The sequence below is a fragment of the Sorex fumeus genome, unplaced genomic scaffold (assembly GCF_029834395.1).
Source record: "Sorex fumeus unplaced genomic scaffold, SorFum_2.1 ptg000092l, whole genome shotgun sequence".
Taxonomy (NCBI): Eukaryota; Metazoa; Chordata; class Mammalia; order Eulipotyphla; family Soricidae; genus Sorex; species Sorex fumeus.
This window is the reverse complement of record NW_026606149.1, coordinates 4,520,779-4,548,523: the sequence shown is the minus strand read 5'-3', so window position 1 is coordinate 4,548,523 and position 27,745 is coordinate 4,520,779. Positions and strand designations below refer to the sequence as shown.

Below are 27,745 nucleotides of genomic sequence, written 5' to 3'. Positions count from 1 at the left end.
AGAATATTCTAGTAAAAATCATCAGAAAACGCAGAATCATTTATCCCCCTGAATATCCTATAATCTCTTTCCTATTTTTTCCCGTTTTGTGCCACAGCTCAGGGGTCACTGCTGCAGATGGGCGGGGGCGGGCGCTCATAACCCCTAGATGATGAAGCCCCTTTCTTTTCGTGGGCCAAAGCCTTTTCAAGGTGTGCCCCACAGGGCTTATTTCTAATAGCATCCCTCCCTTCCTGCAGTTGGGGGGGGTGGGGCGCGCGGACTTCCCAGTGCTCCCAAATTTCAAGAGAGCCCCAGTGGGTTTTGCAGAAGCAGCTCCCCACTGCCCACAGCCGCTCCTTGGCACGGCCGGGCTCGCTCCCTGCACGGCGGCCAAGCCGCAGGGCTGCCTGCAGGCCAGGACAAGCCGCGTTCGGGTGCCCCGTCCCCTTTCCCAGGCTCCCGGGACCCGGGATTCCCACGCTCAGCGCTGCCGGCCCGCAGCCAGACCAGGCCACGCCCACTGCGCCCGCGCCTGCGCCTGCGCCTTCGGCCGCCCTTCCCCGAGCCGCGCCACGCCACGCCGACTGCGCATGCGTCTGCGCTCTCCCCCCCCCTTCCCCCCCCCCGCCCCGCGAGCGCGCCTGCGTAGACAGGACGAGGACGAGCCGCTGCGGGAACCAGGCCCGCCCCCGCTTCACCCAACCCTGAGCGCGCCTGCGCAGGCGGGACGCGGCCGCGCCGCGGCGGGAGCCGGGCCCGCCCCCCTCCTCTTGCCCCACGGCGCGCGCCTGCGCAGAACGGACGCGGCCGGGCCGCTGCGGAGAGCCCGGTCCGTCCCCACCCCCCCTCCCACCGCTCTAGCACCGCGCGCGCCTGCGCAGAAAAGACGCCGCCGCCGCCGCCGCCGCCCGTCCGCGCCCCGGGCCGCGCTTCCCTTTCCGGGCGCGGAGGCGGCGCTGCCGGGTCCCGTGTGCGCCCTCGGCCGCGTCGGCTCGGGCTGCTGCTGCGGCGACCATGGCATCCGCCCTGCGACTCTGCGCCGCAGGTAAAAAGGCCGCGCGGGGATGCCCCCGGGGGGCGCGGGAGGGGGGCTCGGCCGCTGTGACTGTCCCCCGGGGGTCCCCGCCCCGCCCCGCGCGGCCGCAGCCGCCGCCCCCGAGACGCCCGCACGGCCAAGGCCAAGGGCAGCTCATGGTCAGAGCGGGGCGGGGGGCCCTGCCCGCGCAGCCCCCCGAATGCCGTAGCCCCGCACCTGCCGCGCAGGGGGGCTGGGGGCGCCGGGGACGCGCCGCCGCAGGCTCGGGGGTGGGGGGTGGGGGGCGCGGGGGGGCGCCGATGTGCGTGACCGTGCGCGCATCCTTGCACGGTCCTTGCAGCCTCAATGCCTAAAATTGCAAAAATAATAAATAAATAAATAAATAAATAAAAATAAGACCCATAAGCGGGGCTGCCATCCACTTGTTTGCATCGGTGACGGCGGAGGGCGGGGCGCTGGGGAGGGGAACTGCTACTTCTTTGCAAAGGGCCCCCCCCCCCCACCGGGTGTAGACCCTTGGGTCCCTGCTGCGGCAGGAAAGAGGAAACCCGGAGAAGGAGGCTTTTCATTTTTATTTTTATTTTATTTTATTTTATTTATTTTTGCCTCTGCGCGCCCCCCCCCCCCCCCAAGATGGCCTGGTAAAAAAAAAAAAAAAAAGGAAAATGGGCCGAGCACAGAAGCCTGGGCGGCCAGAGAACCTGTCTCCCTGTTGGGTTTTTTTTTTTTTTTTCTCCCACACCCGCATGCAACCTGCCAGTCCCGGCCTCTTCGGGTGGGTGGGAGGTAGATGTTGCTGAAACAGGTGAACTGCAGTTGGTTCTTGCATCACTTGTGCCCTGGGGGAGAGGGTGTGTGGGGGGGGGGGGGGGCGGGGGGCTTTTTTCTTTTTTTTCTCCAGATTGTACAATAATCCTGATGTTGCCTCGGTGACTAAGCACTGAGCACCTAATGACACACGGGCGTGCGTGGTCGGCTACACATGATGGTTTCTCTCTCTCTCTCTTTGTTTCCCCCCCACCTTTTTCAGTTGTTTTACTGGGCATGGCTTTCTGTAAAGGAATCGTGGAAGATTTAGATGACTCGTGAGTATACATATGCATTTCCTTCCTGCCCTCTCAACTGCTTTCAGCTGGGACCTTAATCGGCACACCTGCAGGGAACTGACGTTCTAGTGACAGGCCCGGTGACCCAGCTTTGTGTGGGGTTGTGGTGAGTGCTAGGGATGCTGGCGTCGGGCCTTAGAGACCTTCACCAGCAGCTGAAGGAGGAAACCAGTGCAACTCCTGTTTCATAGGACGCCGGTGCGGGTCCTTGTCCACCTGGGCATGCCGGGCAGGTGAGGAGCCCGGAGCAGAGCGACTGGCATCGCTGGCCTGACCCATCAGGTCATCGGGGGCTTTTCCTGGCAGGCCCAGGACCGAGGTTCCCTGCCCTCCCGTCGCTCGCTCCACCCTGCCTGGCCGCCTTCCCGCCCAGGCCGTCTGCTGGGGCCCTCACACAGGCATCCAGGCTCGGACCCCAGGGAGCCAGTGTCAGCCTGAAGTCGCTCTCAAACTCGAACCCTCTGCCCTCCCTTGCCCAGGATCCTCTGGGCCTCCATCTGATGCGGTGCCCTTGAAGGCGGTGCGGAGCAAGTGCCCTCCTGGCTCACGCAGTGCTACCCTCGGTGCCAGGGCTGGCAGTTAAGCCAAGGGCTGGAAGGTTCTGGTCCAGCAGTGCTGGGGGTAGCCTGCAGAGGGGTGGCTCTGCTTACCTGGGGGGTCATCGCTGGCCTTAGGGGCCCCCTGGGAGGCTGTCCCTGGAGGCCACTTCCTTTAGACTGTCCTGAAGGGCCAGGTGTGGGGTGTGTGTGTGTGGGGGGGGACTGTCCCCCACGGCGGCTGCTCCTGGGCTCCTCGGGAGATCAGGCGCTGCGAGCACTGGCCTCTTGAGCAAGCTGTGTCCTCTTGTGGGCCTGCCGCCCCAGCTTAGAACCACTGCACTGTGGCAGGCGTGTGGCCTGTGTCATCACCCGGGGGGGGGGGGGGGTGTAGAAAGCAGGGACTGGTCTCAGTGCCCTGGGCAGCCCAGAGCAAACCTGCCACCGCCCCCTCTAGATAGTCACGTGGGGGGCAGGGGACCAGCTTGATCTCCTGTCCTGCTGCTGAAGCCACGAACAGCCGGACGGCCAGTGAGGGGACAGCATGTAACCGTGACCGGGCCCCTGTCACTCCATGGTCCTCTCTGGATCTGGGGGAGTTCGAAACCTCGATCCACAGTGGGCAAGGCGGGTGGTGGAGGGTCCTTCGTCCCCCGCAGGGCTGGAGACGCAGCACCAAGATGGGTTTCATTGAGCAGGTGGGGACAGTTGCCCTTGGGCCTCTGGGGGTCTCGTGCCCAGCGGTGTGATGCTCCAGCCTCCGACTCACCGGAACGCTTACCCATCCTCACCTGTGACTCCTTTCAGGCTCTTTCCCGCTCACCTTCCCACTTAGCTGTGTGGGTCAACAGCTCCTGGTCCTGTGCTCAGGAGGACCGCTAGGTGCTGGGGCTCGAACCCAGGCCTGTGTGGGCAAAGCCTTTAGCCCATATCCTTGTCCCTTGAGCAGAGTCCCCATTCCCTCCTCCTCGCCCCTGTGCCTGGAGCAGTCCCTGTGCCGTGGGGCCGACCATCTGGGGACACCTTTCAAAACACAGAACCCGCCCAGGTACCAGCCGCCACACCACCGCCGTCGTGCCCTCCAGAGCACACCGGGAGGCCGTTTCCTGCCCGGCCAAGGTCCTGAGGCTCTGTGGCGTGGCGCTGCTCTGGATGCTGGTTGGTGCCTGGCCTTGGGAGGCTCCAGCTGGAGCTTGAGTAGCACTTGACAGTGGAGACGCTTTTCCCAGTGCCCGCGGGGGCAGGAGTGGCGGGGTCAGTTCCTTCCTGTGTGAGGACGACCTTGGCGTCTTTCTACATGGCTCCCCGCATCCACCACCTTCCTGCGACCAGCTTGGGGCCAGGGCTGGGCTAAAGCACTTCCAGGTGGGCCCCGAACCTTCTGCTCTGCTCATTCCGCTGTCCTGGAAGGCTTCGGAAGTCACATGATCAAATGCTTATGGACAGGCTGGGACCGCACATGAGAGCCCGCTAGGCCCTCGCGAGTCCCATGCACGGCTCCAGGCTCATCTTATGTGGGCTTTGCTCAGGAGCAAAGAATCACCTCTGCTGCGGCCTTCCCTTTGCTTTTGGGGGCTGGGGGTGGGGTCTCTCTGTGGTGAGGTTTGGGCTTCCCATGATTCAGACAGCCGGGCTCAAGGGAGCAGCACTGCCCGCATCCTGTGTGTGTGGTGACCCCCATGCAGGGAGCACCCTGGGGCCCCGGAGCTGCTTGCAGGAGTTTCAGGGTGGTGTTTGGTGCTGGGGCTCACACCCAGGGCTGTGCCCTAGCCACCGGCCTCTCCTCTGTCCCCTTCTCTGTCCCAACTTCTTAAAGCTGTTGTTTATCCTTAATGAGTTGCTCTCAGTTCTCCTTCAATTAAAGTGTGTAGGGACTTAAAATGTAGAATCCTTGAGTAAACGTTTCCATAGAAATTTATTTTGTTTCATGCCCCCTGTAATTACCAGCTTGTCAACTAAACTAGTGGATTCTAAATTGGAGATGAACATCTTGTAAATTGGAAACAACCACAATTAGACTTTTTCTTCCTGTTTTTGTCTTAATAGGTTTAAAGATAGTCGGAAAAGTGACATTTGGCTTGTAGATGTGAGTATGTGTATTTTGCATTAATTATCCACCTTTAATCTCTTAAGTGTTCGTTTCTATTCTTTTCTGCCCTAATGTAGTAATAGTGCTGATGCGTTATTACTAATTTTGTTTTCTCGGGTTTCTCATGTCATATTAAAATGAACCATGGGTCTGGAGTTTTTTTTTTTTTTTCACAAGAGCACTTGTAATATTAGGAAGGAGGTAAGCCTGATTCCATGACAGTACAGTCGTTTATTATATCATGGAACTGGGGCAAATGGAGTGGACCCCCCGGTGACTGGGCCAAGCAGAGTGGCCGGTGATTGATGCGCTCAGGTTTACCAGCGGCCCCCCCTGGCAGCCTTCAGGCGGATCCGCTACCAGGCGGTTCACCGCGATCGCCTCACTCTGCTCCCTTGAAGTAGGCCAGACACCTACTGAGCTGGAAGTTTAGTTACAGAGACATTTATGCTGTCGTCCTTCTTCAGAGATGTGCTGCGTGCTTGTGCGTCTACGGCTATATTTCACACAGAATGTAGACATACGCTTGGAGCAAGGACACGCTGATTGTCAGTCAGACTTCTCTGTAACTCTCAGTGATCACTTAAAATGGACCTACAATAGCATTGCTCCTGATGGGGGAGCTGTATGCTTGCAGTTGGTCTGTCCAACTGTGTGTGTCTGTGTGTGTGTGTGTTTCTGTATGACCACTGACATTTCGTTTTTTATTTTAGCTCAGGTTTTTTTTTTTCCTAAAACAGGTTATTTGCTCATTTTAAAAGCTTCTTTAGAAATTATGATGCACGTCTGTAATAGCAAACACTTCTTAGTGGTTTATTTGTTTTTTTTTTTGTTCCTTTTTTTTTTTAACAAGTTTTACGCACCGTGGTGTGGCCATTGTAAAAAACTGGAACCAATTTGGAACGAAGTTGGTCTTGAGATGAAAAATGTTGGGTCTCCTGTTAAAGTCGGGAAGATGGATGCCACGTCCCATTCCAGTAAGTCCTTCCTTCACTTAAAGTAGTGTTCACGGTGGCAGGAAGAAATAACCTATTTCTTTCGTGTAGGTGAAATTTAAGTTCCCTGAGCAGTGCCAGACTGTGGCGTCCGAGCACAGTGAACTTGCTGCTGAGTGTTAGTGAAAGTGCCTTAACCTTACCTGGAACACAGATTCCACCTCTCCTCCTCGGAGCTCACTTGAAGCAGTTTGCCGGCAGATGCTCCCCAAACCCCCCATGTTCAACTGGTGCTGCTGTCTTGGGGATGGAGGATGCGTTAGCTTGCGGCTTCTGAGAGGTCGTGCGGGGGAGGGGGGGTGGGTGAGAGAGAGCAGGTCAACGAGCAGGGCATGGGACAGCACTCACGGTGCACAAAGACCCGAGCACGGGGCACGGAGTTCAGGTGAGCTCGGTCTGTGCCGGTGAAAGGCCTCCAAGCAGTGGAGCCCGCCCCCGGCTCTCTCTGCTGTCCCTGCTGTCTCCCCGGGGTCCTGGCCAGAGCTGAGTCACATTGACAGGCTGTGACTTAGCCTCTCAGCACTGCCCCATGTTACTGTGTGGATGGAGAAACGGGAGGCGGGCCACAGTGCGGTGGTGTTGAGTAATTTCACCTGATGCAAGCAGGAGCTAGTCCTGAGTCCTCGGTCACCCGGAGCCCGGCCAGGCCCCTTGCCGCCTTCGCCTTCTTTTATCACAGGGAACGCAAGTGAAAGGGGATGCAATTTCGGGAAGTGACTCTGGTTACGAAAGGACGTGGCTTGGATGCCGAGGGAGAGGGTTGGTCTTAGATCCTAACGCAAACCGTTCCTCTCTGAGAAGAAAATAAGGGCCAGGGAGAGAGGGTCTAGCAGGCAGCCGACCCCAGCTTGGTCCCTCACTCCAGGGTGGTCCCCTGAACACTGCCAGCAGTGACCCCCGAGCACAGCCAGCTGTGGTCCTACCCCTCCACCCCCACCCCCACCCCAAGGGAAAGATGGAACTTGGAGAATGAGAACACACACTTGAAGTCGAAGCTCAGGCTTGGGTATAAGCCTTGCCCCTGTTCCCTCCTACTCGGTACTGCCTCGGAGGTTCCCAGATCTTTGTAAGTTTGACTGTTTTATCTGCAAAACGGCCCAAGGACCTCCCCTCCCACTGCAAAATCATTTTGAGACGCAGGCAGCTTCAGGATACTCTGCCCGTCGTAGTTGATCTGACAGTATCTGACCATCAGAGGGTCGGCAGATCTCTGGGTGACAGGCCAGGATCAGGAGGGAAGAGCAAAGGCCAAGAGGTGGTGAAATCCTTCCTCACCTGGCAGAAGTGACAGCTGAGGCCAGGCAGGTGAGGTGAGGGAGTAAAGGCGGCCTGGGGCTTTCAGGCAGGCCAGAGCCCCAGCACCGGCGGCAGTGGACCCCCCCTCGTAACCTCTGCGCCCCATGTTCCGTTCACCTGCCTGATGTTTGACCCCATGCTGCCGTGTCAGTCAACGTGGGCATCCCCCGTTCTCTGCCTGCTGGTTCGTCTGCTTGTGCTGCTCAGGTGGGCACGCAAGGTTGAGGTGCCAAGACTAAGCCGAGCCCCCGGCTTCCCACCTGGGTTTGTCCCGGGCCTTCCACCGGTAACACAGTGAATTCTCTGACATCTCAGACTTACTTTGTAGGCCATCGATTATTTTTAAAATAAGGGTATATGCTTTTTTAGACCATGGCTATTACAGATTCGATAGAGATGGGCACAAATAAGTTCTGCCGTTGGCCGAAGTCCGAGGCTGTCAGGGACAGAATATCCGCGTTCTTGTTACTTCTGCCGCTTTGTTGCCGCCAAAAGAAGCGTAAACACACGCGGGCAGTCAGGAAGGGTAACTGCCAGTATCTTGTCCGTGGTGTTGAACAGAAGTTTTGTATAGTTCCCATGGGAGGAACTAGGTGAAAGCACCCCTCTGTGTTTCTGGAAACTGCCTGGGAACCTGCAGCCATCTCTGGACACGTGTTATTAATAGACGGGACGGGGCCCTGCCTGGCACGGCGAGACCCTGGCTCCAGGTGGTCCTGAAACAGCACCAGGTGTGTGCTGGTGCCCCCAGACCTGGCGCGGCCTGGGGTGTTGGCGAGATTGTCAGTGATTTCTCCACAAACTCGCTTTGTCTTAGGTTTGTAAGTTGGTAGCGCATCATGAGAAACCAAACATTAGTGACCAGCAAACCCTTCTGTGGTAGAATCTTGCTTTTGCTCAAGCACGGTAAGAGTATGTTTGCAATGAAGAACATTACTGTGCCTGGAATACAGGGTATACCATGCCTGTGTCCTTCCCTGGAAACGTTGTTCAATTTCTAAACATGCTACACTGTAAACATATTGTATAACTTATGATATAATGGGGGAGGATATTTTGTTTCTTTTTGTTGCCTTGAACCTAAAATAGTCCAGACCTACCGGAGTGAGTTCTTTGCCACTTAACATCTGATCCTCTGTTGCTCTTGGTTATTAGTCTTCACTTCAGAAAGATGCCATTGTTGTATCTGCTGTGGCTCATTTTAACTCACAAGAGAATTTAATCTTTGAGACAGGATTTGGGTTATCAGAAAAGCCGAGGATCTAAGGCAAGTGGACAGTTGCTTATAGATCTTACGTTTATTGCAGAAATTGGATAATTTTATAAATGCTGCTTACAAGTATTTTAAGTTAAAATGCAGAGCAGTTCTATATTGACCTGAAAATGAATTTAAATGCGGAAGAAAATAAAAATACCATTTTATTCTTTGGTATTTCTTCTTAGTGTTCTAAGTAGACTAGAGGTTGAATATTTTGTATAAGGATATCATGGTTTTCTTTGGTTTGTGAGTATTCATTCTTAGATTTAAAATAGTTATCTGTGTAGGCTTGTCTAAGAGAGAGAGAGAGAGAGTGTGTGTATGTATTAATATAATACATATCTCATTATTTTGGGTTTCTTATTTTCTAAAACCTGAATTCTTTTCTTTTATCAAGGTGTTGCTTCAGAGTTCGGAGTGCGGGGTTACCCTACAATTAAGCTGTAAGTTGAATGCGTTTACATGTATTTTGACGAGTTTGCTCTCCTCACCTGTCAGTCTCTCTTTCCGCTGCTAGCAGCCTCCTTGAGACTGGAGATGTAAGCTCAGGTCTTTGCAGGGCCCGGGTATATCTGGGGAGAGTCGTGTGCCTCTGACTGTTTCCCTGTGGGCAGTGTTTGTGTGGGGTGTGCGGGGAGGTCACCGAGGGGCAGGCCCTGGGACAGGCCGACCCAGTCGTGGAGTCCAAATGCTCTTTCACCTGCCGGCCCGAGTGTGTTCGGCTTGTTGTGTGGGTTCTGTCTCAGGACAGCATTTTCCTTTCTGTGACCACAGCTGACTTACTTATGACATGAAATAAAGAATCGGGTGGTCTATAGATGTTGATCGAATCCAGTATCGTCATCACATGGAAGACTTTTGTAATCTCAGTTTCATTGGATTCTTTTCATGGTTTCAGCACATTATTATCATAAGTTTATTTCATTCGTAGGAAATCTCTAATTTCAAAATTGGAGTAACAATCCCTCCTTCCCTTGGCTTTGCCCTGCCTCTTTTCCACACTAAAAATGATTCGGTCCTCTTGAGTTCAGAGCCAGGAGTGGGCCCTGAGCACCACCAGGCAGGCGTGAAGCAAAATACAAAATAAAGAGACGAGCCATAAAAATGTTCAGTGCAGAGCCGGTGAGATCATACGGTGCAGGTCAAGTGCTTGCCTTGCATGCGGCCAATCCAGGTTGGATCCCCATCCCTGCCACCCCTTCTGCTTCCTGGAGTCCACCAGGAGTCCACCTTGAGCACCCCAGGGGGTGTCCCAGACACCAAAACAAAAATCCTGAGGTGTTTGAACCTTTGTTGCCTTTAGTGAATCGCCCTTTGAGCCTTTGTTGCATTTAGGGATCCTCGCCTGAATCACGGGTGTCCTTGTCAGGTGGTCTCAGGGTCCATCACACGTGCCAACTGGGTGGGCTCCAGCCTGGCCCGCCCTCTGTGCACCTGTGCCTTCAAGGGTGGTGCTTGGCCTCTGCCAGGCCCTTGGGCGCTTAGGAGGACGCTGGGAGTGTGAGAGCTCACCTGGTCATTCACGCTGAAAGCTAAGTGGACGCTGTGCCGGCCACTGCCGTGTTTCATTTCTTTAGTTGGATGCCTAAATCATTGGCCAATCCCCAAATCTGGAAAGTTAGCGGCGCATTTGTGTGTTGTTTATCTCTTAATCTTGGGAGGTCTGTTAGCTCACTCTGAAGCCGGGTTGCTTAAAATCGAGCCGCCGCCTCGAGAAATACCTTTCAGCTCCCTGCCCGCTCACCTACTCACGCAGGCAAACATCAAGAGCGGGAGTGAGCTCTCGGTCATGAGTCTGCGTGGGATTTTTGTCTTCAGGAGGCATGGACACAGTGCAGGGTTTACAGAGGAAAAAGGTTTTGCATCACCTTAATAAAAATACGGCAATTTTCTTTTCTTTACCTTTTGACTTAGCCAATCACCCAATGTATTTCATGTGGTTCTGCTGCTGCTTCTAAGACTTAATCTCCATTCCTTATTTAATACTCTGTGGGGTTTTTTGTTGTTGTTGTTTGGTTTGTTTTTTTGTTGTTGTTGTTTTTGGTGAGGGGGGTGTCCGCAGCAGTGTTCAGGGTTCACTCCTGCCTCTGTGCTCAGGAATCTCTCCTGGTGGACTTGGGGAACCGTATGTGGTGCTGGGGAGTGAATTCGGGTTGGCTGTGTGCAAGGCATGTGCCCTCCCCGCCAGCCTGTTGCCCTCGTCCCCGATATACCATAATTTCATGGGACTGTAGAGTACGCTTACGTTAAATAGAAAAAACAGTTTCAGTAATTTTTTTTTTTTTCACTTAAGACTGAAAGGGGACTTGGCGTATAGTTACCGAGGACCACGGACCAAGGATGACATCGTCGAGTTTGCCCACAGGGTGTCTGGGTAAGTTGTCACTGGGAAAAGTCTCGACTGTGCGAAGTGATTGCTAAAGATGAATATGAGGCTGCACTGGCTTCATTTTTAGGAATTTAGGTTTGTTTCTAAGAGGAGATAGGAGAAGACGGGCCTCAGCAACGCTGATCTTGAAAGAAAGAGAAGGAATCCTGATCACTGCTGTTCGGTTAACCTCACATTTCAGTTTTTTTCATATATTGAAAAAACTTTCTTCCTGATGGATTTTTGCTATAACCTCTTTCTGAATCTTAGATATTTTACTGAATTATAATTGCTTTTTCACTGCTCAGTTCACATCAGATTTCTTTCTTTTTTCCCCTCAGTGCCAGGGCTTGAACCCAGGTCTCATGCATCCAGTGAGCTGCCTCCCCAGAAGCGATTTACTTTTCTTACTACTGTTAGACTTTGAAAAGAAGCCTCATCATTTTGTTCTGAAAAAAAAATTTAAACGTTGCCCTCTAGCACTAGAAAATGCTCTTTAGCTGGAGCTAATAAACATTTCCCTGTCACATTTCCTCCTGCCAGCTGTGAAGTTTTTGTTCTGTTCCGTTTTTGCTTAGACTTCATGTGGCTTCATTAGAACTGAGAGATCTGTGAGAGTTAGAGATCTCTGAAGTTCTCCCGAGAAGGAAACATTCTTCTGTGTCTTTTCTTGGTTTGAGAGGTGAAGTTTTTTATTTTTTTTTAAAGTCTATATCTTGCTGTGGCATAAAAAATAACTCATACAATTATTTTGTGCCCTTTTATGTCATTGAAGATACGGAACTTTTTTGCAGTAAACACTCAGGAACATAGGTTAATCTGCATGGGCTTAAAAGAGTCACCTGTTCTATTGTAGTAAGGTAACATATTCTCTGGTTTAAATTATGTCAAAAGGGCACAGAATCAGAAGTAGTTGTTGTATATTAAAGTTGAAACTTAACAATACAACTTCTGCCTTTTTTCCCCATTGATTGCATGTATCATTCATTTTTCTTTTTTTTTTTTTTTCTTTTTTGGCTTTTTGGGTCACAGTGGGCATGTTCAGTTATTTTTCCTGGCTCTGCACTCAGGAATTACTCCTAGCGGTGCTCACGGGATCGTATAGGATGCCAGGGATCAAACCCAGGTCAGCTGCATGCAAAGCAAATGCCCTCTCCGCTGTACTATATGAGGGACTTGCTGGTGAGATGTCCTTTACTCTCCGTGGTTGATGCAGTCTTTGTCTGAGCCGAGTTTCATGTAACCTGGGAAGAGCTTCTCCTGATGTAACTAGGGCTGATTCTGTTGCACATGAAATTTCAGGCATCTCTTGTGGAGTTGCATCACTTACCAGTTAATGACTCAAGTATGAAAATAGCCGTGACGCAGGGCACCCCGGGAACCGTGCAGTTTGAAATGTGTGCCCTGGAAAATGGGTTTTGTTCTTTTTGCAATTTTGGTGGAGTGAAATATGCCGTAGACCACATTTAAAGGAAAACTGCTACTTGGTCTGATTGTATTCTGGAAGTGATATGTTCTATAATGACCTTTGACTCATCACTGTGACTCAGAATGCGTTGTATAATAAAAATAATAAAACTAGAGATCTGTTTTCTTTTCACGGGGTTCTTAGGTACTACCATTTCCATTTTCTTTCTTTCTTTCTTTTTTTAAAAAAAAGTCATCTTAGTTATAAGCCGCTTTTATATTTCAACCTCAGTAGGGCATGTTAAAGCATCGTAGCGTTTAAAAGACAGAGTAAAACCTAAATGGTCTTAATATAGTCTGATGAACTCCTGGGATGCTATTTCACTGGGTATTTGTCTGAATGATCATTTGAAAGGGAGAGAAGTGTGATTCTCCTGTGTATTGTTTCGCTCTTACCCGAGGACTCTTAAAGGGTTACAGTTCTGTTTTTACCTAGCAAAATATTGGCGAAGGTGTGAACTCCCCAAGGGGTTCGAGCTGGAGTCAGTTTTTAAGTGATTATAAATTGCAGGTATTATTCGTTGATGCGGGTTTGGGAGGGTCATGAGCTGCGGTTTTCTTAGTTTGATGTGGGCTGAGTGATCTCCATAAGCTCAGCTGCCTTTGGACCTGGCGGGCTGTGGCAGGAATCGCGGCCCGTCGTGTGCCCCCGGCCTCTGACGCTCGCCTGCGTGTTGTTGCTCTTCCCCCCAAACAGGGCACTGATCCGGCCCCTTCCCAGCCAGCAGATGTTCGAGCACGTGCAGCGCCGACACCGGGTGTTTTTCGTTTACGTCGGTGGCGAGTCAACGCTGAAGGTACCCAGCGGTTTTCTGTTTGAACCCACAAGCACACGAGTCGACGTTCACTATGCCCCCAAAGACTCAGAGCTGGTTTCCTTCCGACCAGGGGTCCTTCAGCTGTATCATGAGTCTGGGCCAACCCTCAGACGTTTCCCTTCCTGGGGCTGAGGTCACAGGAGCACATGCCTTGCTTAGGACACACCTTCTGGATTGACCTGCCTGCGTTTCAACGCTTAATTTTTTTTTTTTTTTTTTTTTTTTTAGCATTTTGTGTCTTTGAGACTGCCAAGTGCAGTTTGAATGCAGACCCTTGAAATATGTAGCTGTAGGTATGCGCACCTCTTAAAGGCATGCAGTTACCTCTGGGTTGGGCCAGAGGAAAGCTGCTGACCCAGGCGGGCTGAGTGCGTGCTCTGACTTAGGCTTGGACTCTGCACCAGCCCCGCACGGTCCCCTGGCACTGCAGGAGTCAGCTGCGAGCACCTCCGGGCATCACCCCCCAAATCCACATAACATAAATTGAGCTTGTTTTATATTCAAGCAGTTTATTTTGAGGAGTATGATAGGTTATAATTTTTTTTGGGGGGTGGTCCTGGGGGGAGCGGTCACACTCCTTGTTCAGGAGCCACTCCTGGGGGCGTCCGGTGACCACAGGAGGTGCCGGGAATCAAGCTTGGCTCGGCCTCATGCAAGGTGCAGTTTCTACCTGCTGTACTTACTACCTTACAGTGGCCCCTACAATGAATGATCTTTTGCCTTAGAAACTGTTTCTTTTTTTCCCCCCCATAGAAGAATTTAAATTTGCACACTTTGTGTATACTATTTAGTGATGTATTCTCTGAATACGTAGGAAGAAGTTGAGTTGAAGCTGTATTATGAGTTTTGTATGTGCTTTTGGGGCCATGCCAAAGGGTTGTCGGGGACTCTTCCCCCAGTGCTCAGGAGACCACATAATGCTCGATTCAGCCCTGGGCAACTGGGCATTAGTCTTCCTTTCAGCCTCTTGTCTGCCCCTGCAGTGATCCTTAAAAGTCACCTCTTTCTGCTTGTGTCCTCACAGGAGAAGTACATCGATGTTGCTTCAGAATTAATCATATACACGTACTTCTATTCTGCCTTCGAAGAGGTGGTTCCGGAGGTAACATTTGACATTGGATTTTAAGTGACTCAGGGTTTTTTGTTTGTTTGTTTGTTTTTCATGGCTAGATTGTGTCTTTCAGACTGACTTTCTGTGAGTGTTTGCCATGTATGGGAAAAGAAATGCCAGCCCTTTACTTCCGGTATGAGGATGCAGAACCTGGCGTCCTGAGGCTCCTGACTGCCAGGTTCTAGTCATTCCCCAGTGCCCTTCTCGCCCTCTAAAGCAATAGCAGTGCCCTGTGTCCCGCGCCCCTGCCATCTTGGGTCACCTGCCTTGTCCTGAGTCCTCATCGTTGATGACCAGCAGTCCTGGGGTGGGGGGGTGGAGCTTGCCGCCGCCTCGACTGCAGAAGCCCAAGGCCTGAGCTGGTGGCCTCAGGAGCAAGCCTGGGGACAGAAGCCGGAGGTGCCGTGGACACGCATGCTGGAGCAGGGTGGCCAGGGGCCCTGAGGGGCAGGGCATCGTGGCCGCCCTGACTCGAATGAGTGAGCAGGAATGCAGGGGCCGGAATCTGTAGGGATAGAGAACAGTGCTCACTGGTGACTGGGCTGTCCTGAGTGGTGAAGGACTCAGTCTCTGAGCATTTGAGGACCCTCCCCACACACACCTCGGAAGCTTCCCGGACGGTGAAGGCTTCTGCGGGTTTGCCTGGCCCTGGCCCTGCCTCCTGCTGGCCACCCCTCGCGTCTTCTGCTTGTCACGGTGGCCGTCTCCCATGTTGATGGGCCAGGGCAGTGCCTATAGGACGTCTGCCCTCTGCCGCCGTCAAGAGCACCGGGCCACGCTGTGGGCACGCCCTGACTCGGTCCTTCTCGGCCCGTGTCCTGAAGCTCGCTGTCAGGCCTGGCGGTGTCCGTTTCTGTCATCCGCGTTTTACTTCCAGGTTCATAGTTGCAAGACTTTGCTCTGCAAAGAAGTCGAGAGTCCTCAGATAAGGGCAGTGCCCCTCACTGTATGCATTCCCGTATCTTGAAATTCACGGTTTGGCACCGCCAGGCATCTATCTTGCTTGCGAATAGTATAGTGTTCATGCAGCTGTCTGAGTCGACATTTCCCGACTCCTGGGTACTTAAAGGGGACTGGAGAAGACGGCGGTGTGGGCACAGTCGTGAAAGATAGTTGGAAGGAGCACAGGGAAAGAGGGAGAAGGACTGTGACTGAGAACGGATAGTTGGCTGCGGAATTTTGGCGATCTACTAACGTTTTAGATTGGCGCTTGCCCGCCAAGATTCTCAGGAGAGAAAGTAGTCTTAATTCGTTACCTCCTGACTTAGTTCCTTTTCTACGCGTACGATAGTTTTATGTGGGTCTCCCAAGTTGTGTATCTTCTCAGACACTCGCCGGTGCTGTCGACTTGTTTTAAAAATAAACACAGCGCAGGTGCCAGAAGCAGGTGCCCTGTGGATGGATCCCTTGTGGGTGCCCTGGGGGAGGTCCCTGTGGGGACGTGTTTCACTATTTAGGGCTCTGAGCCCCGCGTGTAGGATGTAGCCCCAGCCCCTGCTCCCTGCCCCCCGGTGGACACAGGGCCTGGCCCTTCCTCTCGGGGCTGACTGGGGACTGTCCCTCTGGGACCCTGGGCCAGAGGCACCAGGCAGTGGCGGAGCCAATTCTTGAGTGAGTCAGGGATTGCCCGTCCTCCTTTCAACTGGAGATTTTCATTGTTGGGAGAGGGGTTTGTGTGTGCGTGCGCGTGTGTGCGCGTGCGTGCGTATATGAAACCTCAGATTGGAAAACTGTGTGTGTGTGTGTGTGTGTGTGTGTGTGTGTGTGTGTGTGAGAGAGAGAGAGAGAGAGAGAGAGAGAGAGAGAGAGAGAGAGAGAGAGAGAAATACCTCAGATTGGAATGCTGGTGTTTGTATGTGTGTGTGAAAAACCTCAGATTGGGGTGTGTGTGTGTGTGTATGTGAGAGAGAAACCTCAGGAATGACCAAAGGTGTTGTAACTTCTGACTTACAGTATGTGAAGCTGAAAGAGATCCCCGCCGTGCTGGTTTTCAAGGACGGCAGCTACTTTGTGTACGATGGTGAGTCCTGGGGTGCCTGCCATTGGCCGGGGGTTGTGGGCACCATGTCCATGCAGGCTCTGTGCGGGCCCCGGCAGCCTGTGGGTTCCGCGCAGTAAGCGTGTCCTTACTGGCTGATGTGCCAGTCGGAGCTTTGCTGACTTATTAACTGTTTGTCACTTATTTGCGTCTTTGAGAAATGAGCCCTGTGCAGTTTCTATGTGTGATTTTAAGATATTCAGAATTTTTTTTAAAAGGTATCTGACATTTCAGCACCAAAAAAGGTTGGAGAAATAAGACGTATTTGGCCATGCTGAAATGCTGAGGTTGTATCCCTGCCCCCAGTTCCTTTGCTCGTCCACAGGCCGGGAAACAAGCACTTGTTCCGGCTTTAAAACACTTTTATTCCATCGAACATCCATCACGGGAAGAGACAGGCAAGACAATGAAACTGCCCACACCTGTCACCCCAGTTACAAAGTGACTCAGATCTCCCCACGTTTGCTAAGACAGGGTTTTCTTGAAGTGTTCTCAGCAAATCCAGTAACGTTTCATCACTGAGATTCATCGGGCAACTCTTTAAAAATGAACATGTGCACATACTTTTCGAATAATGGGAGTGATTGATGACTCCTAGGTGCGATTGAACGCCTTCCGCCATAACCCATACCCTGTGCTCTGTGGCACCATCCAGGACAGTCTGGCGGAGTCGGGGGTTAACAAAAGGTGCTTTAAAATTCAAGGAAGACAGAGCCAGAGAGATGGCACAGCGCAAAGGGCACTTGCCTTGCACATGACCAACCTGGGTTTGACCCCTAGTATCCCAGGTGGGCTCTGGAGCCCACTAGCAGTGAGCACTGAGCCATGAGTAGTGCCTGAACGCAGCCAAGTGTGGCCCAGAAACCAAAGGAAAGAAAGAATTCAAGGGGCTGGCGCAATAGCACAGCAGATAGGTCATTTTGCCTTGCACACGGCCGAGCCGGGTTCGATTCCCAGCATCCCATGCGGTCCCCTGAGCACCGCCAGGAGTCATTCCTGAGTGCAGAGCCAGGAGTAACCCCTGTGCATCTCCGGGTGTGACCCAAAAAGCAAAGAAAGAATTAGGGGAAACTGCAAGCACGTGACTGCTGGACACACATAGGCACGCTGTGGCCAGAATTGGCCGGGCGGCCGCCTCTGCCGACCAGAGAAAAGGTTGCAAATTGAGGTAGAAATGTCATAAAACATAGATAAGCAGAGACATCAAAATAAAAATGCGCTCCAGATGCCATCACTCAAGTAATTCTACCCACGATAACCATTTTGTAGCGGTCGGTGCTGTCATTTTTCATTCGGTTTATCTTTTCATGCTTTGTTTTTTTTTACAAGAGTCATAAGATACCATCTTAAGAATCTGCCTTACCATATAATTATACTTTATTATTGTGATTCTTTCCGATCTTTAAATGTACTCCCTCAGTCTGTACTGTGGTTGTTTAAATTATCACCCCTTGAACGTTAGTTATCGGTCTTCTATTGTTTCAATCATGCAGTAAGGAATTCCATGTGTATTGATCCCTTGGTGGTGGTGGCGGCTTAGAAGAGATCCTCCGAATGAAATTTTGTACATGGTACATGATGATGAGAGCGTTATAGCCGCCCAGAGTCACAGTGACACTCAGATCCCCCCACTTTGCTTCCCAGAGTACGAAGACGGCGATCTCTCGGCGTGGATCAACAGGGAGCGTTTCCAGAACTACATCGCCATGGATGGGTTCGTCTTGTACGAGCTCGGAGACACTGGTAACGTGCTTGGAAACTGCCCCACTCCGCGTGTTTCCCTTCCCCGAGCACTGAAGTCTCCTTCTCTAGGAAATCTGTTTCGAGGGTTTGTTTCTTCTTTCGACCTAAAGGCCAATTCTGCTCTGTGAGAATGTCAGTTCCTCTCGCTAGAGAACTCCCTGGGTAATGGCTATCAAAGAAGAGCTGTGGAGGGTTGAGTGTGGTAGGGAAAAGAGAACTGGCAGGGAAAGCAGCCTGGCACGTGAGCTGGGGAGGGAGAACGAAGGTGCTCACCGCAGGAGGGGCTCTGCCAAGTCCTGCTTCTCCTCAGAAGGGAGAAACGCCGCCTGGTCTCTGGCCGGGCAGGGCTGAGAATGGCTGGCAGAGAAGTATCGATGGGGATGCAGAGATGAAAGCATTTTTGGGGAGCTGGAGCTATAGCACAGTGGGCAGGGCATTTGCCCTGCAAGTGGCCGACCCGGGTTCGATTCCCAGCATCCCAGATGATCCCCCAAGCACCGCCAGGAGTATTTCCTGAGTGCAGAGCCAGGAATAACCCCTGTGGATCAGCATTTTTTTAAAGGTATTATATGGGTGCAAATGGTAACTATGAGGCTTGCCAGAAGACCTGAGTTGTTTTCCTGAATTTATAGTACGAGTGAGGGTTAAATCAATGTAGTCCTTGCCACGTTTGTTTCCACGCACAGCTGCCTGTTAAAGAGAAAACGATCGTTTTGGATGAAGAGGATGGGAGAGGGGGCCGCGGAGACAGCCTGGCAGGGAGCGCGTTCGCCTCCTGAGTGGCTCACCCAGGTTTGGCCCTTGGAGCCCTGTGTGGGCCCCGGAGTGCCGCCAGGGGAGATTCCCTGATACAGAGCTGGAGGAAGCCCCAAGCACTGCAGGGTGTGGCATACACACACACACACACACACACTGCAGAACTGGTGGAAGTCTTGAGAGCTGCCGGGTGTGGCCCAAATACACAGACACACACACACATTCCGCAGAGCCTGGAGGAAGCCTTGAGCACTGCCAGGGTGACCCAGACACACACACACACACACACACACACACACTACACACTGCAGAGCCTGGGGGAATCCTTGAGCACTGTCAGGGTGACCCCCCCCCCCCACACACACACACACACTACACACACTCTGCAGAGCCTGGAGGAAGCCTTGAGCACTGTCAGGTGTGGCCCAGACACACACACACACACTACACACACTCTGCAGAGCCTGGAGGAAGCCTTGAGCACTGTCAGGTGTGGCCCAGACACACACACACACACTACACACACTCTGCAGAGCCTGGAGGAAGCCCTGAGCACTTCCAGGGTGACCCAGACACACACACACACACACACACACACACACTATACACACTCTGCAGAGCCTGGAGGAAGCCTTGAGCACTGCCAGGGTGCCAGGGTGATCCAGACACACACACACTAAACACTCTGCAGAGCCTGGGGGAAGCCTTGAGCACTGTCAGGTGTGGCCCACACACACACACACACACACTACACACACTCTGCAGAGCCTGGAGGAAGCCCTGAGCACTTCCAGGGTGACCCAGACACACACACACATACACACACTATACACACTCTGCAGAGCCTGGAGGAAGCCTTGAGCACTGCCAGGGTGCCAGGGTGATCCAGACACACACACACTTAACACTCTGCAGAGCCTGGGGGAAGCCTTGAGCACTGTCAGGTGTGGCCCAGACACACATACACACACACACACACAAACACAGTCCGCAGAGCTTGGAGGAAGCCTTGAGCACTGCCAGGGTGACCCGCGCCCCCCCCCCCCCCACACACACACACACACTCTGCAGAGCATGGAGGAAGTCCTGAGCACTGCCAGGTGTGGCTCAGACACACACACACACACACACACACACACACACACACACACACAGAGGCATGCATGGGCGTGCACGCGCGCAAAGGGAAGAAAAGATAAAGGAATCCGCTGCAGCACGTATTCACCCGAGCCTCATTTCCCGTCGTGGGGAAGCCAGGGTGGCCGGCAGGGAGTGGCGCTCACCCAGAGCTGTCTGTGCCGGGCCTGTCTCCCTGCCACGCTCGGGGCTGCCATGGACGCGGACATGCCACGGGTTCCCGTGCTGCCTCCCGGTCCGCTTGGAGGGACACGAGGGACTGGAAGAGGGATGACCGTGCTCACGGCAACGGCGACCCCGAGGCGGCAGCCCGGGAGGAAGCGCTTGCTGGCTCCCTGGCCTTGGGTGACCGTGGGAACGTCGGCCCAGTCCCCAGGGCGGCCGGCCCGCCTTGGCTGCCGAGCGCCTGCCCACTGGGCTCAGGGCCCACCGCCACCCAGCGAGGGACCGAGCCTGACCTCACTTCCACAGGCACTGCCTTCCTGGACCCGGGGCCCCTCGACACGGCCTGTCCCCATCCACCCGATCCCTCTGCCCGTCCCCGGGAGGGTGGGTCCCTGGGGCTCGCTGTCTGCGCCCCCACTGCCTCCACATGGGCCGGGGTTCCTGAGAGACCGTTGACCCGTGGGAAGATGCTCTGTGTGTGTGTAGGCGTTTGGGGTGGCCCGGACTCAGTGTCTCACCCCCACCTCTGCCAGCGAGCAGTTACCCAAGTCCTTCAGAGTTCAAGCAGCTGACTGGGACCTGCTTTCTGAGCAACCGAAGGAAAAAGGTGGAGGGGAGTGGGGTCCCGCCGCACCCAGGAACCGCTCTTGGTGATGCCCTAAGCTGTCAGGGGCAGGTGTGACGCCGTCCTCCGACTTTGCTACCGTTTCTGGCTCCCAGTGGTGTGGAAGGGAAGAACTGTGTACAGTTTTCTTGTTGGGAACTGTTCCTTTAGCACTGCAGGAATCAATGAAGTCAATCTCCTTTATTCCTTGTGGTTTTTGTTTGAACAAAACACATAAACCACCTCGTGGCGGGTGTCCTTGTGGTTTTCGGTTTGAACAAAACACATAAACCACCTTGTGGGGGTGTGTGAAAGGAACATGTTCATGTAACTGGAAACTGTGAAATATTTGCTGTTATTTTCCACATAGGGGTAGAAGGTCGAAGGAGTTTCGTGATTCACCCTAATGAATAGAACGTGTGAGGTGGTTGGAATTAAGCCTCAATGTATGGTTGACCCATTCCCCATCCAAAGTGACACAGAGCATTGTAGTTTTCTATAATGAGGTTTTTCTTTTTTTTTGTTTTTTTTTTCTGATTTAGATGTGTCATTTTTTCATTTTAGGAAAGCTTGTGGCCATTGCAGTTATTGATGAGAAAAATTCATCTCTGGAACATACCAGGTATAGTCTAAGCTTCCGTTACATCCTCATTAGGTACTTTATAAACTTCAAATAAATTTGATCTAGTTCTAACAATGTCAGTTCTCACTGTAGTTCCTATAGTATTTGATACATAGTTGAATGATCTTAACTGAATGATTATAGTTTATAGTAAAGAGGTGAAAATAGTCCTGTCGGTTTTTCCACAGACTGAAGTCAATTATTCAGGAAGTTGCTGGAAATTTCCGAGGCCAGTTCCACAGGTGGGTGCTTGTGTCTAAAAGATCGCTTAATTTTAGTGGAACTGTGTTTCCTGTGTGGTAAAGCAAACGTTTTCTACTTCTTTTGTTGCTGCGGTTCAGTATGAAGTGTGTGGACGTGAAATGTGTTTGTGGATACGAGTTGTACACGTAAAGAGAAAGAAACATTTTATTTCTCATTTCTGCTTCTTGGCAGAATGTTTGGTACATTTTTGTTCAGAAAATAGGCATTTACAATTGAGGTAGAGTTTAAATGAGCTATCGAAGGTCAGAAATAGACATGATTGTAAATGGAACTCAGAGTGGAATGTTAAGAAGTATGATATATGTTAAGCTGTATGATAAATTATTCTTGCTCTTATCAGCCAATATGTGACTATTTGTGTTGCTATTTTTATTTCATTTTTATTTTTGAGTCATTTCATGATATGCAGGTCAATATTTTCCTGTGGCATCTTCTGATTGGTCCTTTTATAGAATGAGGATAATTTTTCATGAACATATTTCAGTGAGAAAAGTCACACTAATCTCCTTGCATCTTAAACGTGTAAAATAGGATCGTCTGAGAATTTGCTGAATTCTGCTGTGGATTTATATCTCAAAGCCAGTAGAATTTGCACATTCTTCCACATCTGTTATATGTAGTTTATATGCTTAATTTTTATAGCGGTTGCATGCTTCACAAATCCCCATTTTCAACTGTTTGTGTTATTTACATTTTTGTATTAATGTTCTCTCTCTCTCTCTCTCTCTCTCCTGGTTGTCAGGGATCTTCAGTTTGGCCATATGGATGGGAATGAGTATATAAATACCTTGCTGATGGAGTAAGTAGAAAACTGAGTGCTTAGATGACTTTGTTACTCAGTGTTGTGTCAATTTTCTGTTTCTAAGAGACAGAGGACTCTAGTAGCTGTAAAAACTATATTCTGAAGTAGATACTCACCCCATCAATACTTTCTTTTAGGGCTGGAGTGATAGGACAAACAGTAGGACTCACACGTGGCCAATCTGGGTTCGATCCCCGTCACCCCATCTGGTCCCCTGAGTCCCACCCGGAGTCATCCCTGAGCACAGACCCAGGAGTCAACCCTGAGCATCGCCAGGTGTGGCCCAAGAGCAAACAGAAAATATTTTTTCTTCCATCTTTATGTATATTTGAAACACTGAATTTTAATATCACAGTATACTAAAAAAAAAAAGTTCCTTTTTTCTAATTTATAGTATCTGGTAAAGAGGACATTAAAAATTGTGCAAATGTTGTAGCTGTATTACACACATTACAAGTTCTGTTAAGTAAGTGTCACCACTTAGGGAAAAAACACGAGGCTGTGGAGGTTTGGGGCTTGGGGCCGCCCTTGGTCTGCTTGGGGCCTTACTCCTGGCAGTGCTCCTGGGTTACTCCGGGCACTGCTCCGGGCACCCTGTGCAGCCCTGTTCTGTCTCCTCAGCCCTGGCATCCCTGAGCACTCCAGAGTTAATTGCTGCCCCAGAGAATTTTGTAGCCCACCTGGAGCTGATTTGTCGCTTCCAGACATTAGGAAACATCTCCCAAACTTGTGCTGTATCAGTTCCTTGGTGTCCAGGAAGAACCTCTTGTATTCATCGGGCACCAGCGGCAGAGCAGAGACCCCCTCTTCCCCCGCCCCTTCACCAGGAGCCTGGCCCCTGGCTGAGCAGAGCCACAGGTGCAGCAGGGAGCACATGAGGGTTGCACTGGCCTGGTCACCCCATGCCTCCGGGCCAGTAGTGTTCACCAGTTTACAGGCCACTGGGAAAAGATAACTTTAGGCACCCTAGATGAAGTTCCAGGTATTCAGATGCTAAAATTTCAAAGTACTCGGGCTTGTTTTGTTTTATTTGCTGTTGGGGTCATACCCAGCGATGCTCAGGGATTACTCCTGGCTCTGGACTCAGGAATTACTCTTCGCAGTGCTCGGGGACCATGTGGGATGCTGGGAATCAAACCTGGGTTGGCCATGTGCAAGGCAAATGCCCTACTTGCTGTGCTATCACTCCAGTCCTGCTTTTTTTTTTTTTAATGGTTTTTGGCACCCCTATTGATGCTTTGCAGTCCGCCTGGCAGGCTCTGGGCACCTTGTGGGGTATCTGGATTGCAAGACAAGCGCTCTCCCTGCTGCCCTGTGGCTCAGGTGCACTTAGGTTCATTTTTGGTTCAAATAGAGACATTATTGGGCCCGCTCAAGTAAAGCAATGAACAACGGGAGGACAGTGACAGTGATAGAGTACCTCACTTGTTCCAGAAGCTATGTGAGGGCTTTCACAAACAGATCAAATACCAGGTGTATTGAACAAAGCAAGACAAAGGAGAATAAAAATAAAGGAGCCATTGAAGTAATCAAGGACATTGAAAAGTTTGGCACTAAATTTTTAAATACTGAAAGGAAATCAGTATTTGCACAGAAATTTTCTATTTCTTAACAGGAATGTGATTAACCTTGCAGAAACCTAAAAAAAAATAATAAACACCTCTTAAGGTGCCATTGTTTTCTAAAGAAAGATTCGTGTATTCAGTAGAACCATGTATTCAGTAGGATTTGCAGTGTCTGGAATAAGGACTTTAATCCATGCATTCTTTTTTTTTTTTTTTTTTTTTTTTTTTGGCTTTTTGGTTAACACCTTGTGATGCCCAGGGATTATTCCTGGCTCTGCACTGAGGAATTACTCCTGGGCAGTGCTTGGGAGACCATATGGGATGCCGGGGATCAAACCCAGGTCAGCCCCGTGCAAGGCAAACGCTGTCCCCGCTGTGCTATCGCTCCAGCCCCAAAACCTGTTTTGTAGTTTCTTATTTGTCTATATTTTACCGCTGCCTTTTCCTGGCTGCTTGTGACGCTGTTGTCCCTGCCCTCCCATAATGTAGGACTCCTCCACTGTTACCCAGGTCGCCACCCCAACCACACCCCCTCAAGCTCAGACTCGATTGACCAGATTTCGGGATTGCTTCCCGACACCCCGTGCAGGGGTGCAGTTCCAGCTGCTTGTCTTTCTCTCTCTGACTCGCTGTACTGTGACCTCCCCTGCTTCCACGGAAGCCGCAGCAGCAAACTGCAGCCTCGTCACATCTCCATCTTGGGTCAGAGCCCCGTAGAAGTCCGCCGTGGGTGCACGCCTCAGTTTCTTTATCCATCCCCTCACCTGTTGTTGGGAACGTGGGTGGATAGAACCGTTTCTCATACTGTCTCTCAAGGCACATCGGTGTCTTAGTGCAGTGAAATAGTATGGCCAGGAGTACAGAGCGTCTGGGTCCAATAAACAGCTGTTTGGTCCAGGATAGTAATATTCAACTGAGCCAGAGGTGGATGGATCAAAGTTCTCAGTTGAATTTCTTCGTTTGATTAGAAAAAAGATTCTTCTCCTCTCTCTGTTTGCTTCGTAAATGAGAAGCCTTAACCTTAGGAGGAAGCCAGGTCTCTGTTCTCGTTCTAGTCACCAGAAAACATAAGTAGATACCAGGCTATTTGTTTGTATATTAATGTATGTATTTATTTCTCTGCCTGCAGTGAGTTGTCAGTCCCCACCGTCGTTGTGCTGAACACTTCGAATCAGCAGTACTTCCTGCTGGATCGGCAGATCAAAAATGCCGAGGACATGGTCCAGTTCATCCACAGCATTCTGGATGGCCGAGTGGAAGTAAGAGCATCACTCGCACTGCAGAGGGGTGGCGGGAGGAGTGGAGAGGCGTGGGGCCATTGGCACCTCTGGCCGGAGACTGCCCTGGCTGCGGAGTCAGGCCATCGTGGGGCGCGGTCCCTTGGAGGGTTCCCGGAAGCCCATTTGCAGTGACCGTGAGTCGGGGGAACTGCTGACCGTAGCGGCGGGAGCTGCTTCTCCAGTGCTGCGAGGCCGCTGTGTTCATGCGGGTCTTCTGTGCCCAAGCCACTTGGACTGGACAGGCAGGAGGGGCCGGGGAATACAGTGGGCAGGGGACAAGGAGAGAGGAAAGTCCCCCTCGGCCCAGGCCTCTTTCTGGGGCTTTCTGCGCCTGCCGCTGGAGGGGCGTATGGAACACGGGGAAACGAAGCCGTCTCAGTTCACTGACATTCTTTTTCCCTCGTCCACTTGCAGGCTCAAGGAGGCGATAGCATTTTTCACAGATTGAAGAGGATACTGTTCGATGCCAAAACTACCGTGGTGGTAAGTTACACTGATTGCCGGGAGCAAGTATTTCAGTAGTCTCTTAGGAGTCAGGTGAAAGCTCCCCTCTAAAAGGCGTTAGGCCAACACTAGGTCTGATTTATATATATATGTATTTCGGCTGGGAAAATACATTCATTAGTTGGAAGTTAAGCTTATTCGTTTCTGCATGACGAGGCCACTGGAATTTGGGATTTATTGACCCAGTGATGTGACAGGATCTCAAGTGTCTTTCCTGTTGCTGGTTCTCGGTGAGGACCCTGGGCCGCCGCTCCCTGTACCCGTGCTGCTCACTGTGCAGGGGGTCCTGGGCCGTCAGACCCACCCCTCGCCCTCATGGTCTCCCTCGCTGCACCTGTGGGGGGTTGAGTCCCTGTTGACGAAAGCCATCGTCACAGGAAAGCCCACTTTTTTTTTTTTCTTTTTTGGGTCACACCCGGAGATGCTCAGGGGTTCCTCCTGGCTCTGCACTCAGGAATCACTCCTGGAGGTGCTCTGGGGGCCACATGGGATGCAGGGAATCGAACCCGGGTCGGCCGCTTGCAAGGCAAACGCCCTACCGGCTGTACTGTCGCTCCAGCCCCAAGCTACGTTTTTTGCACTGGAAGAAATACAGCTTCCATTCCTTCCCGCCTCCTCCAGTCCTCTTTGCCCCAGCTTAATTGCGACCCTGACGCGCCCGCTGTGGAGCTTGGTCACAGTCGCCCTGGCCTGCTGGCTACAGGGGTGTCTGCCCCGCCTGCCGCCCTGCCTCCAGCACTCCGAGCTGGCCCTCGTTCTGCCACTGGGTAGCAGGGCGCATCCTAGAGCCTCTGCCTTCTCCCCACACGGAGAGAGCGTGCGGCTTCCCGGGTGCTGCCTTGTCCTTCCTTCCTGGGGTGCAGCCGCGCCCCCCAGAGCCCTGGCCCGTGCCTCTGTCCTCCGTGGCCTTGTGGCCCTCCGCTTTTGTCTCTCTTGGCCCCTCTGCTCGGTGACGGGTGCATTCTGGAAAGTCGCTCTGCTTTCCCGGGAGGCTGGATAAACTGAGGCATCGGTGCCAGAAATGCAGCCGAGGGTCCACGCTCCGGACGAGTCCCATGTCCTTAGCCAGCGGCCGGATGGCATGGGAGCTGTGTGGTGCCCACTCCTCATTTCCCGTGGCCACCACCACCACCACCGGCTCCGCATTTGCGGTGGGCTGGGAAGCTGCCGCCGTAAACTTGGCCTGAAGCCTCGGGCACTGACAGCGGGTCGTGGGGGGTCGCAGGGGGCTGCCAGGGGTGGGGTGGTGTTCCCGCCCCTCGCCCACTCACCCCTGCTTGTCTCCCGCAGTCCATCTTCCGGAGCTCCCCGCTCATGGGCTGCTTCCTGTTCGGCCTGCCGCTGGGCGTCATCAGCATCATGTGCTATGGGATCTACAGCGCCGACGCCGAGAGCAGCTACATCGAGGAGCGCTATGAGCTGTCCAAGGGCGACGGGGACCCCGAGGGCGCCGAGCTGCCCGATGAGCTCCCGCGGGAGCACGAGGTGCGCAACGGGCACCCGCCCATGCCCGCCGAGCCCGAACCCGAGCCCAAGGGCGAGCTGGAGAAGAAGACCGACTGAGCGTGGGCCCCGGCACCCCGAGAGCCCAGAGCCCGCCCACCCACGCACGCGCGCGCTGTGCCGGTGTCACTGCATGGATTCGAGTAGACCTGTCCGCAGATCCCGGGGATGGCCCTCGGCGACCTGCCGGACGTCCCCGGCTCCCGTCGTGTTTGCATGTCTCCGTGGGGACGTTCTGGGGCTGAGGGACGCGTCCGCCGGCCCGTCGGGGAGAGGCACCGAATCCCCCCCCCCCCATCACCCCCTCCCCCGCTACATCCATCCCCCTCGCCCGTCCCGACAGACAGGAAAGAATGAAGTCTTTTCAAATTGAGGCACTTTAAGGAGAAATAATGTCTTTTTCCCACAGAACAGATTTTAAGATGATGAGAATTGTTTTATTCCCCACCCCCCCCAAAAGGTTTTTCTATAGTCTAGCGATTGGATTGTGTTAACTGAGTTTCAAAGATGCTGAGCTGTGGTTTGTTCGATTTCACGCTTAGCCACGATCCTCACGTTTTCCCCAGGGCTGAAGTGAGTGGGCAGCCCCAGCCCCGAGTTTTGCCGTTGGGACTTAAGGGGTAGGAAGGCCGGCCCCGGGTGCCGGTGACCGACAGCCATCGCTGGCCCCCCGGGGGACTGACAGGCAAGACCCTGCTGT

The 27,745-nt window shown here is 52.4% G+C and overlaps 2 protein-coding genes across 2 annotated transcripts in view; one reads left to right on the top strand and one right to left on the bottom strand.

Annotated features, from left to right (window-relative positions):
* The window catches only part of CCDC102B (coiled-coil domain containing 102B), a 331,610-nt gene extending 330,612 nt beyond the window's left edge, over positions 1 to 998 (bottom strand). The window contains exon 1 of the mRNA XM_056131520.1: positions 856 to 998. Within this exon, the coding sequence (XP_055987495.1) occupies positions 856 to 998 (143 nt within the window). The remainder of the gene's footprint in view (positions 1 to 855) is intronic.
* TMX3 (thioredoxin related transmembrane protein 3) lies at positions 876 to 27,116 on the top strand. The gene is made up of 16 exons (XM_056131501.1): positions 876 to 1,027; positions 2,049 to 2,103; positions 4,707 to 4,746; positions 5,603 to 5,726; positions 8,696 to 8,741; positions 10,592 to 10,672; positions 12,831 to 12,930; positions 13,976 to 14,053; positions 16,016 to 16,082; positions 17,745 to 17,843; positions 21,070 to 21,127; positions 21,316 to 21,369; positions 22,134 to 22,190; positions 24,888 to 25,017; positions 25,453 to 25,521; positions 26,833 to 27,116. Exons 1-16 carry the CDS (start codon positions 997 to 999, stop codon positions 27,103 to 27,105), a joined length of 1,362 nt encoding a protein of 453 aa, XP_055987476.1. The 5' UTR covers positions 876 to 996; the 3' UTR covers positions 27,106 to 27,116.
* The last annotated feature ends 629 nt before the right edge of the window (positions 27,117 to 27,745 follow it).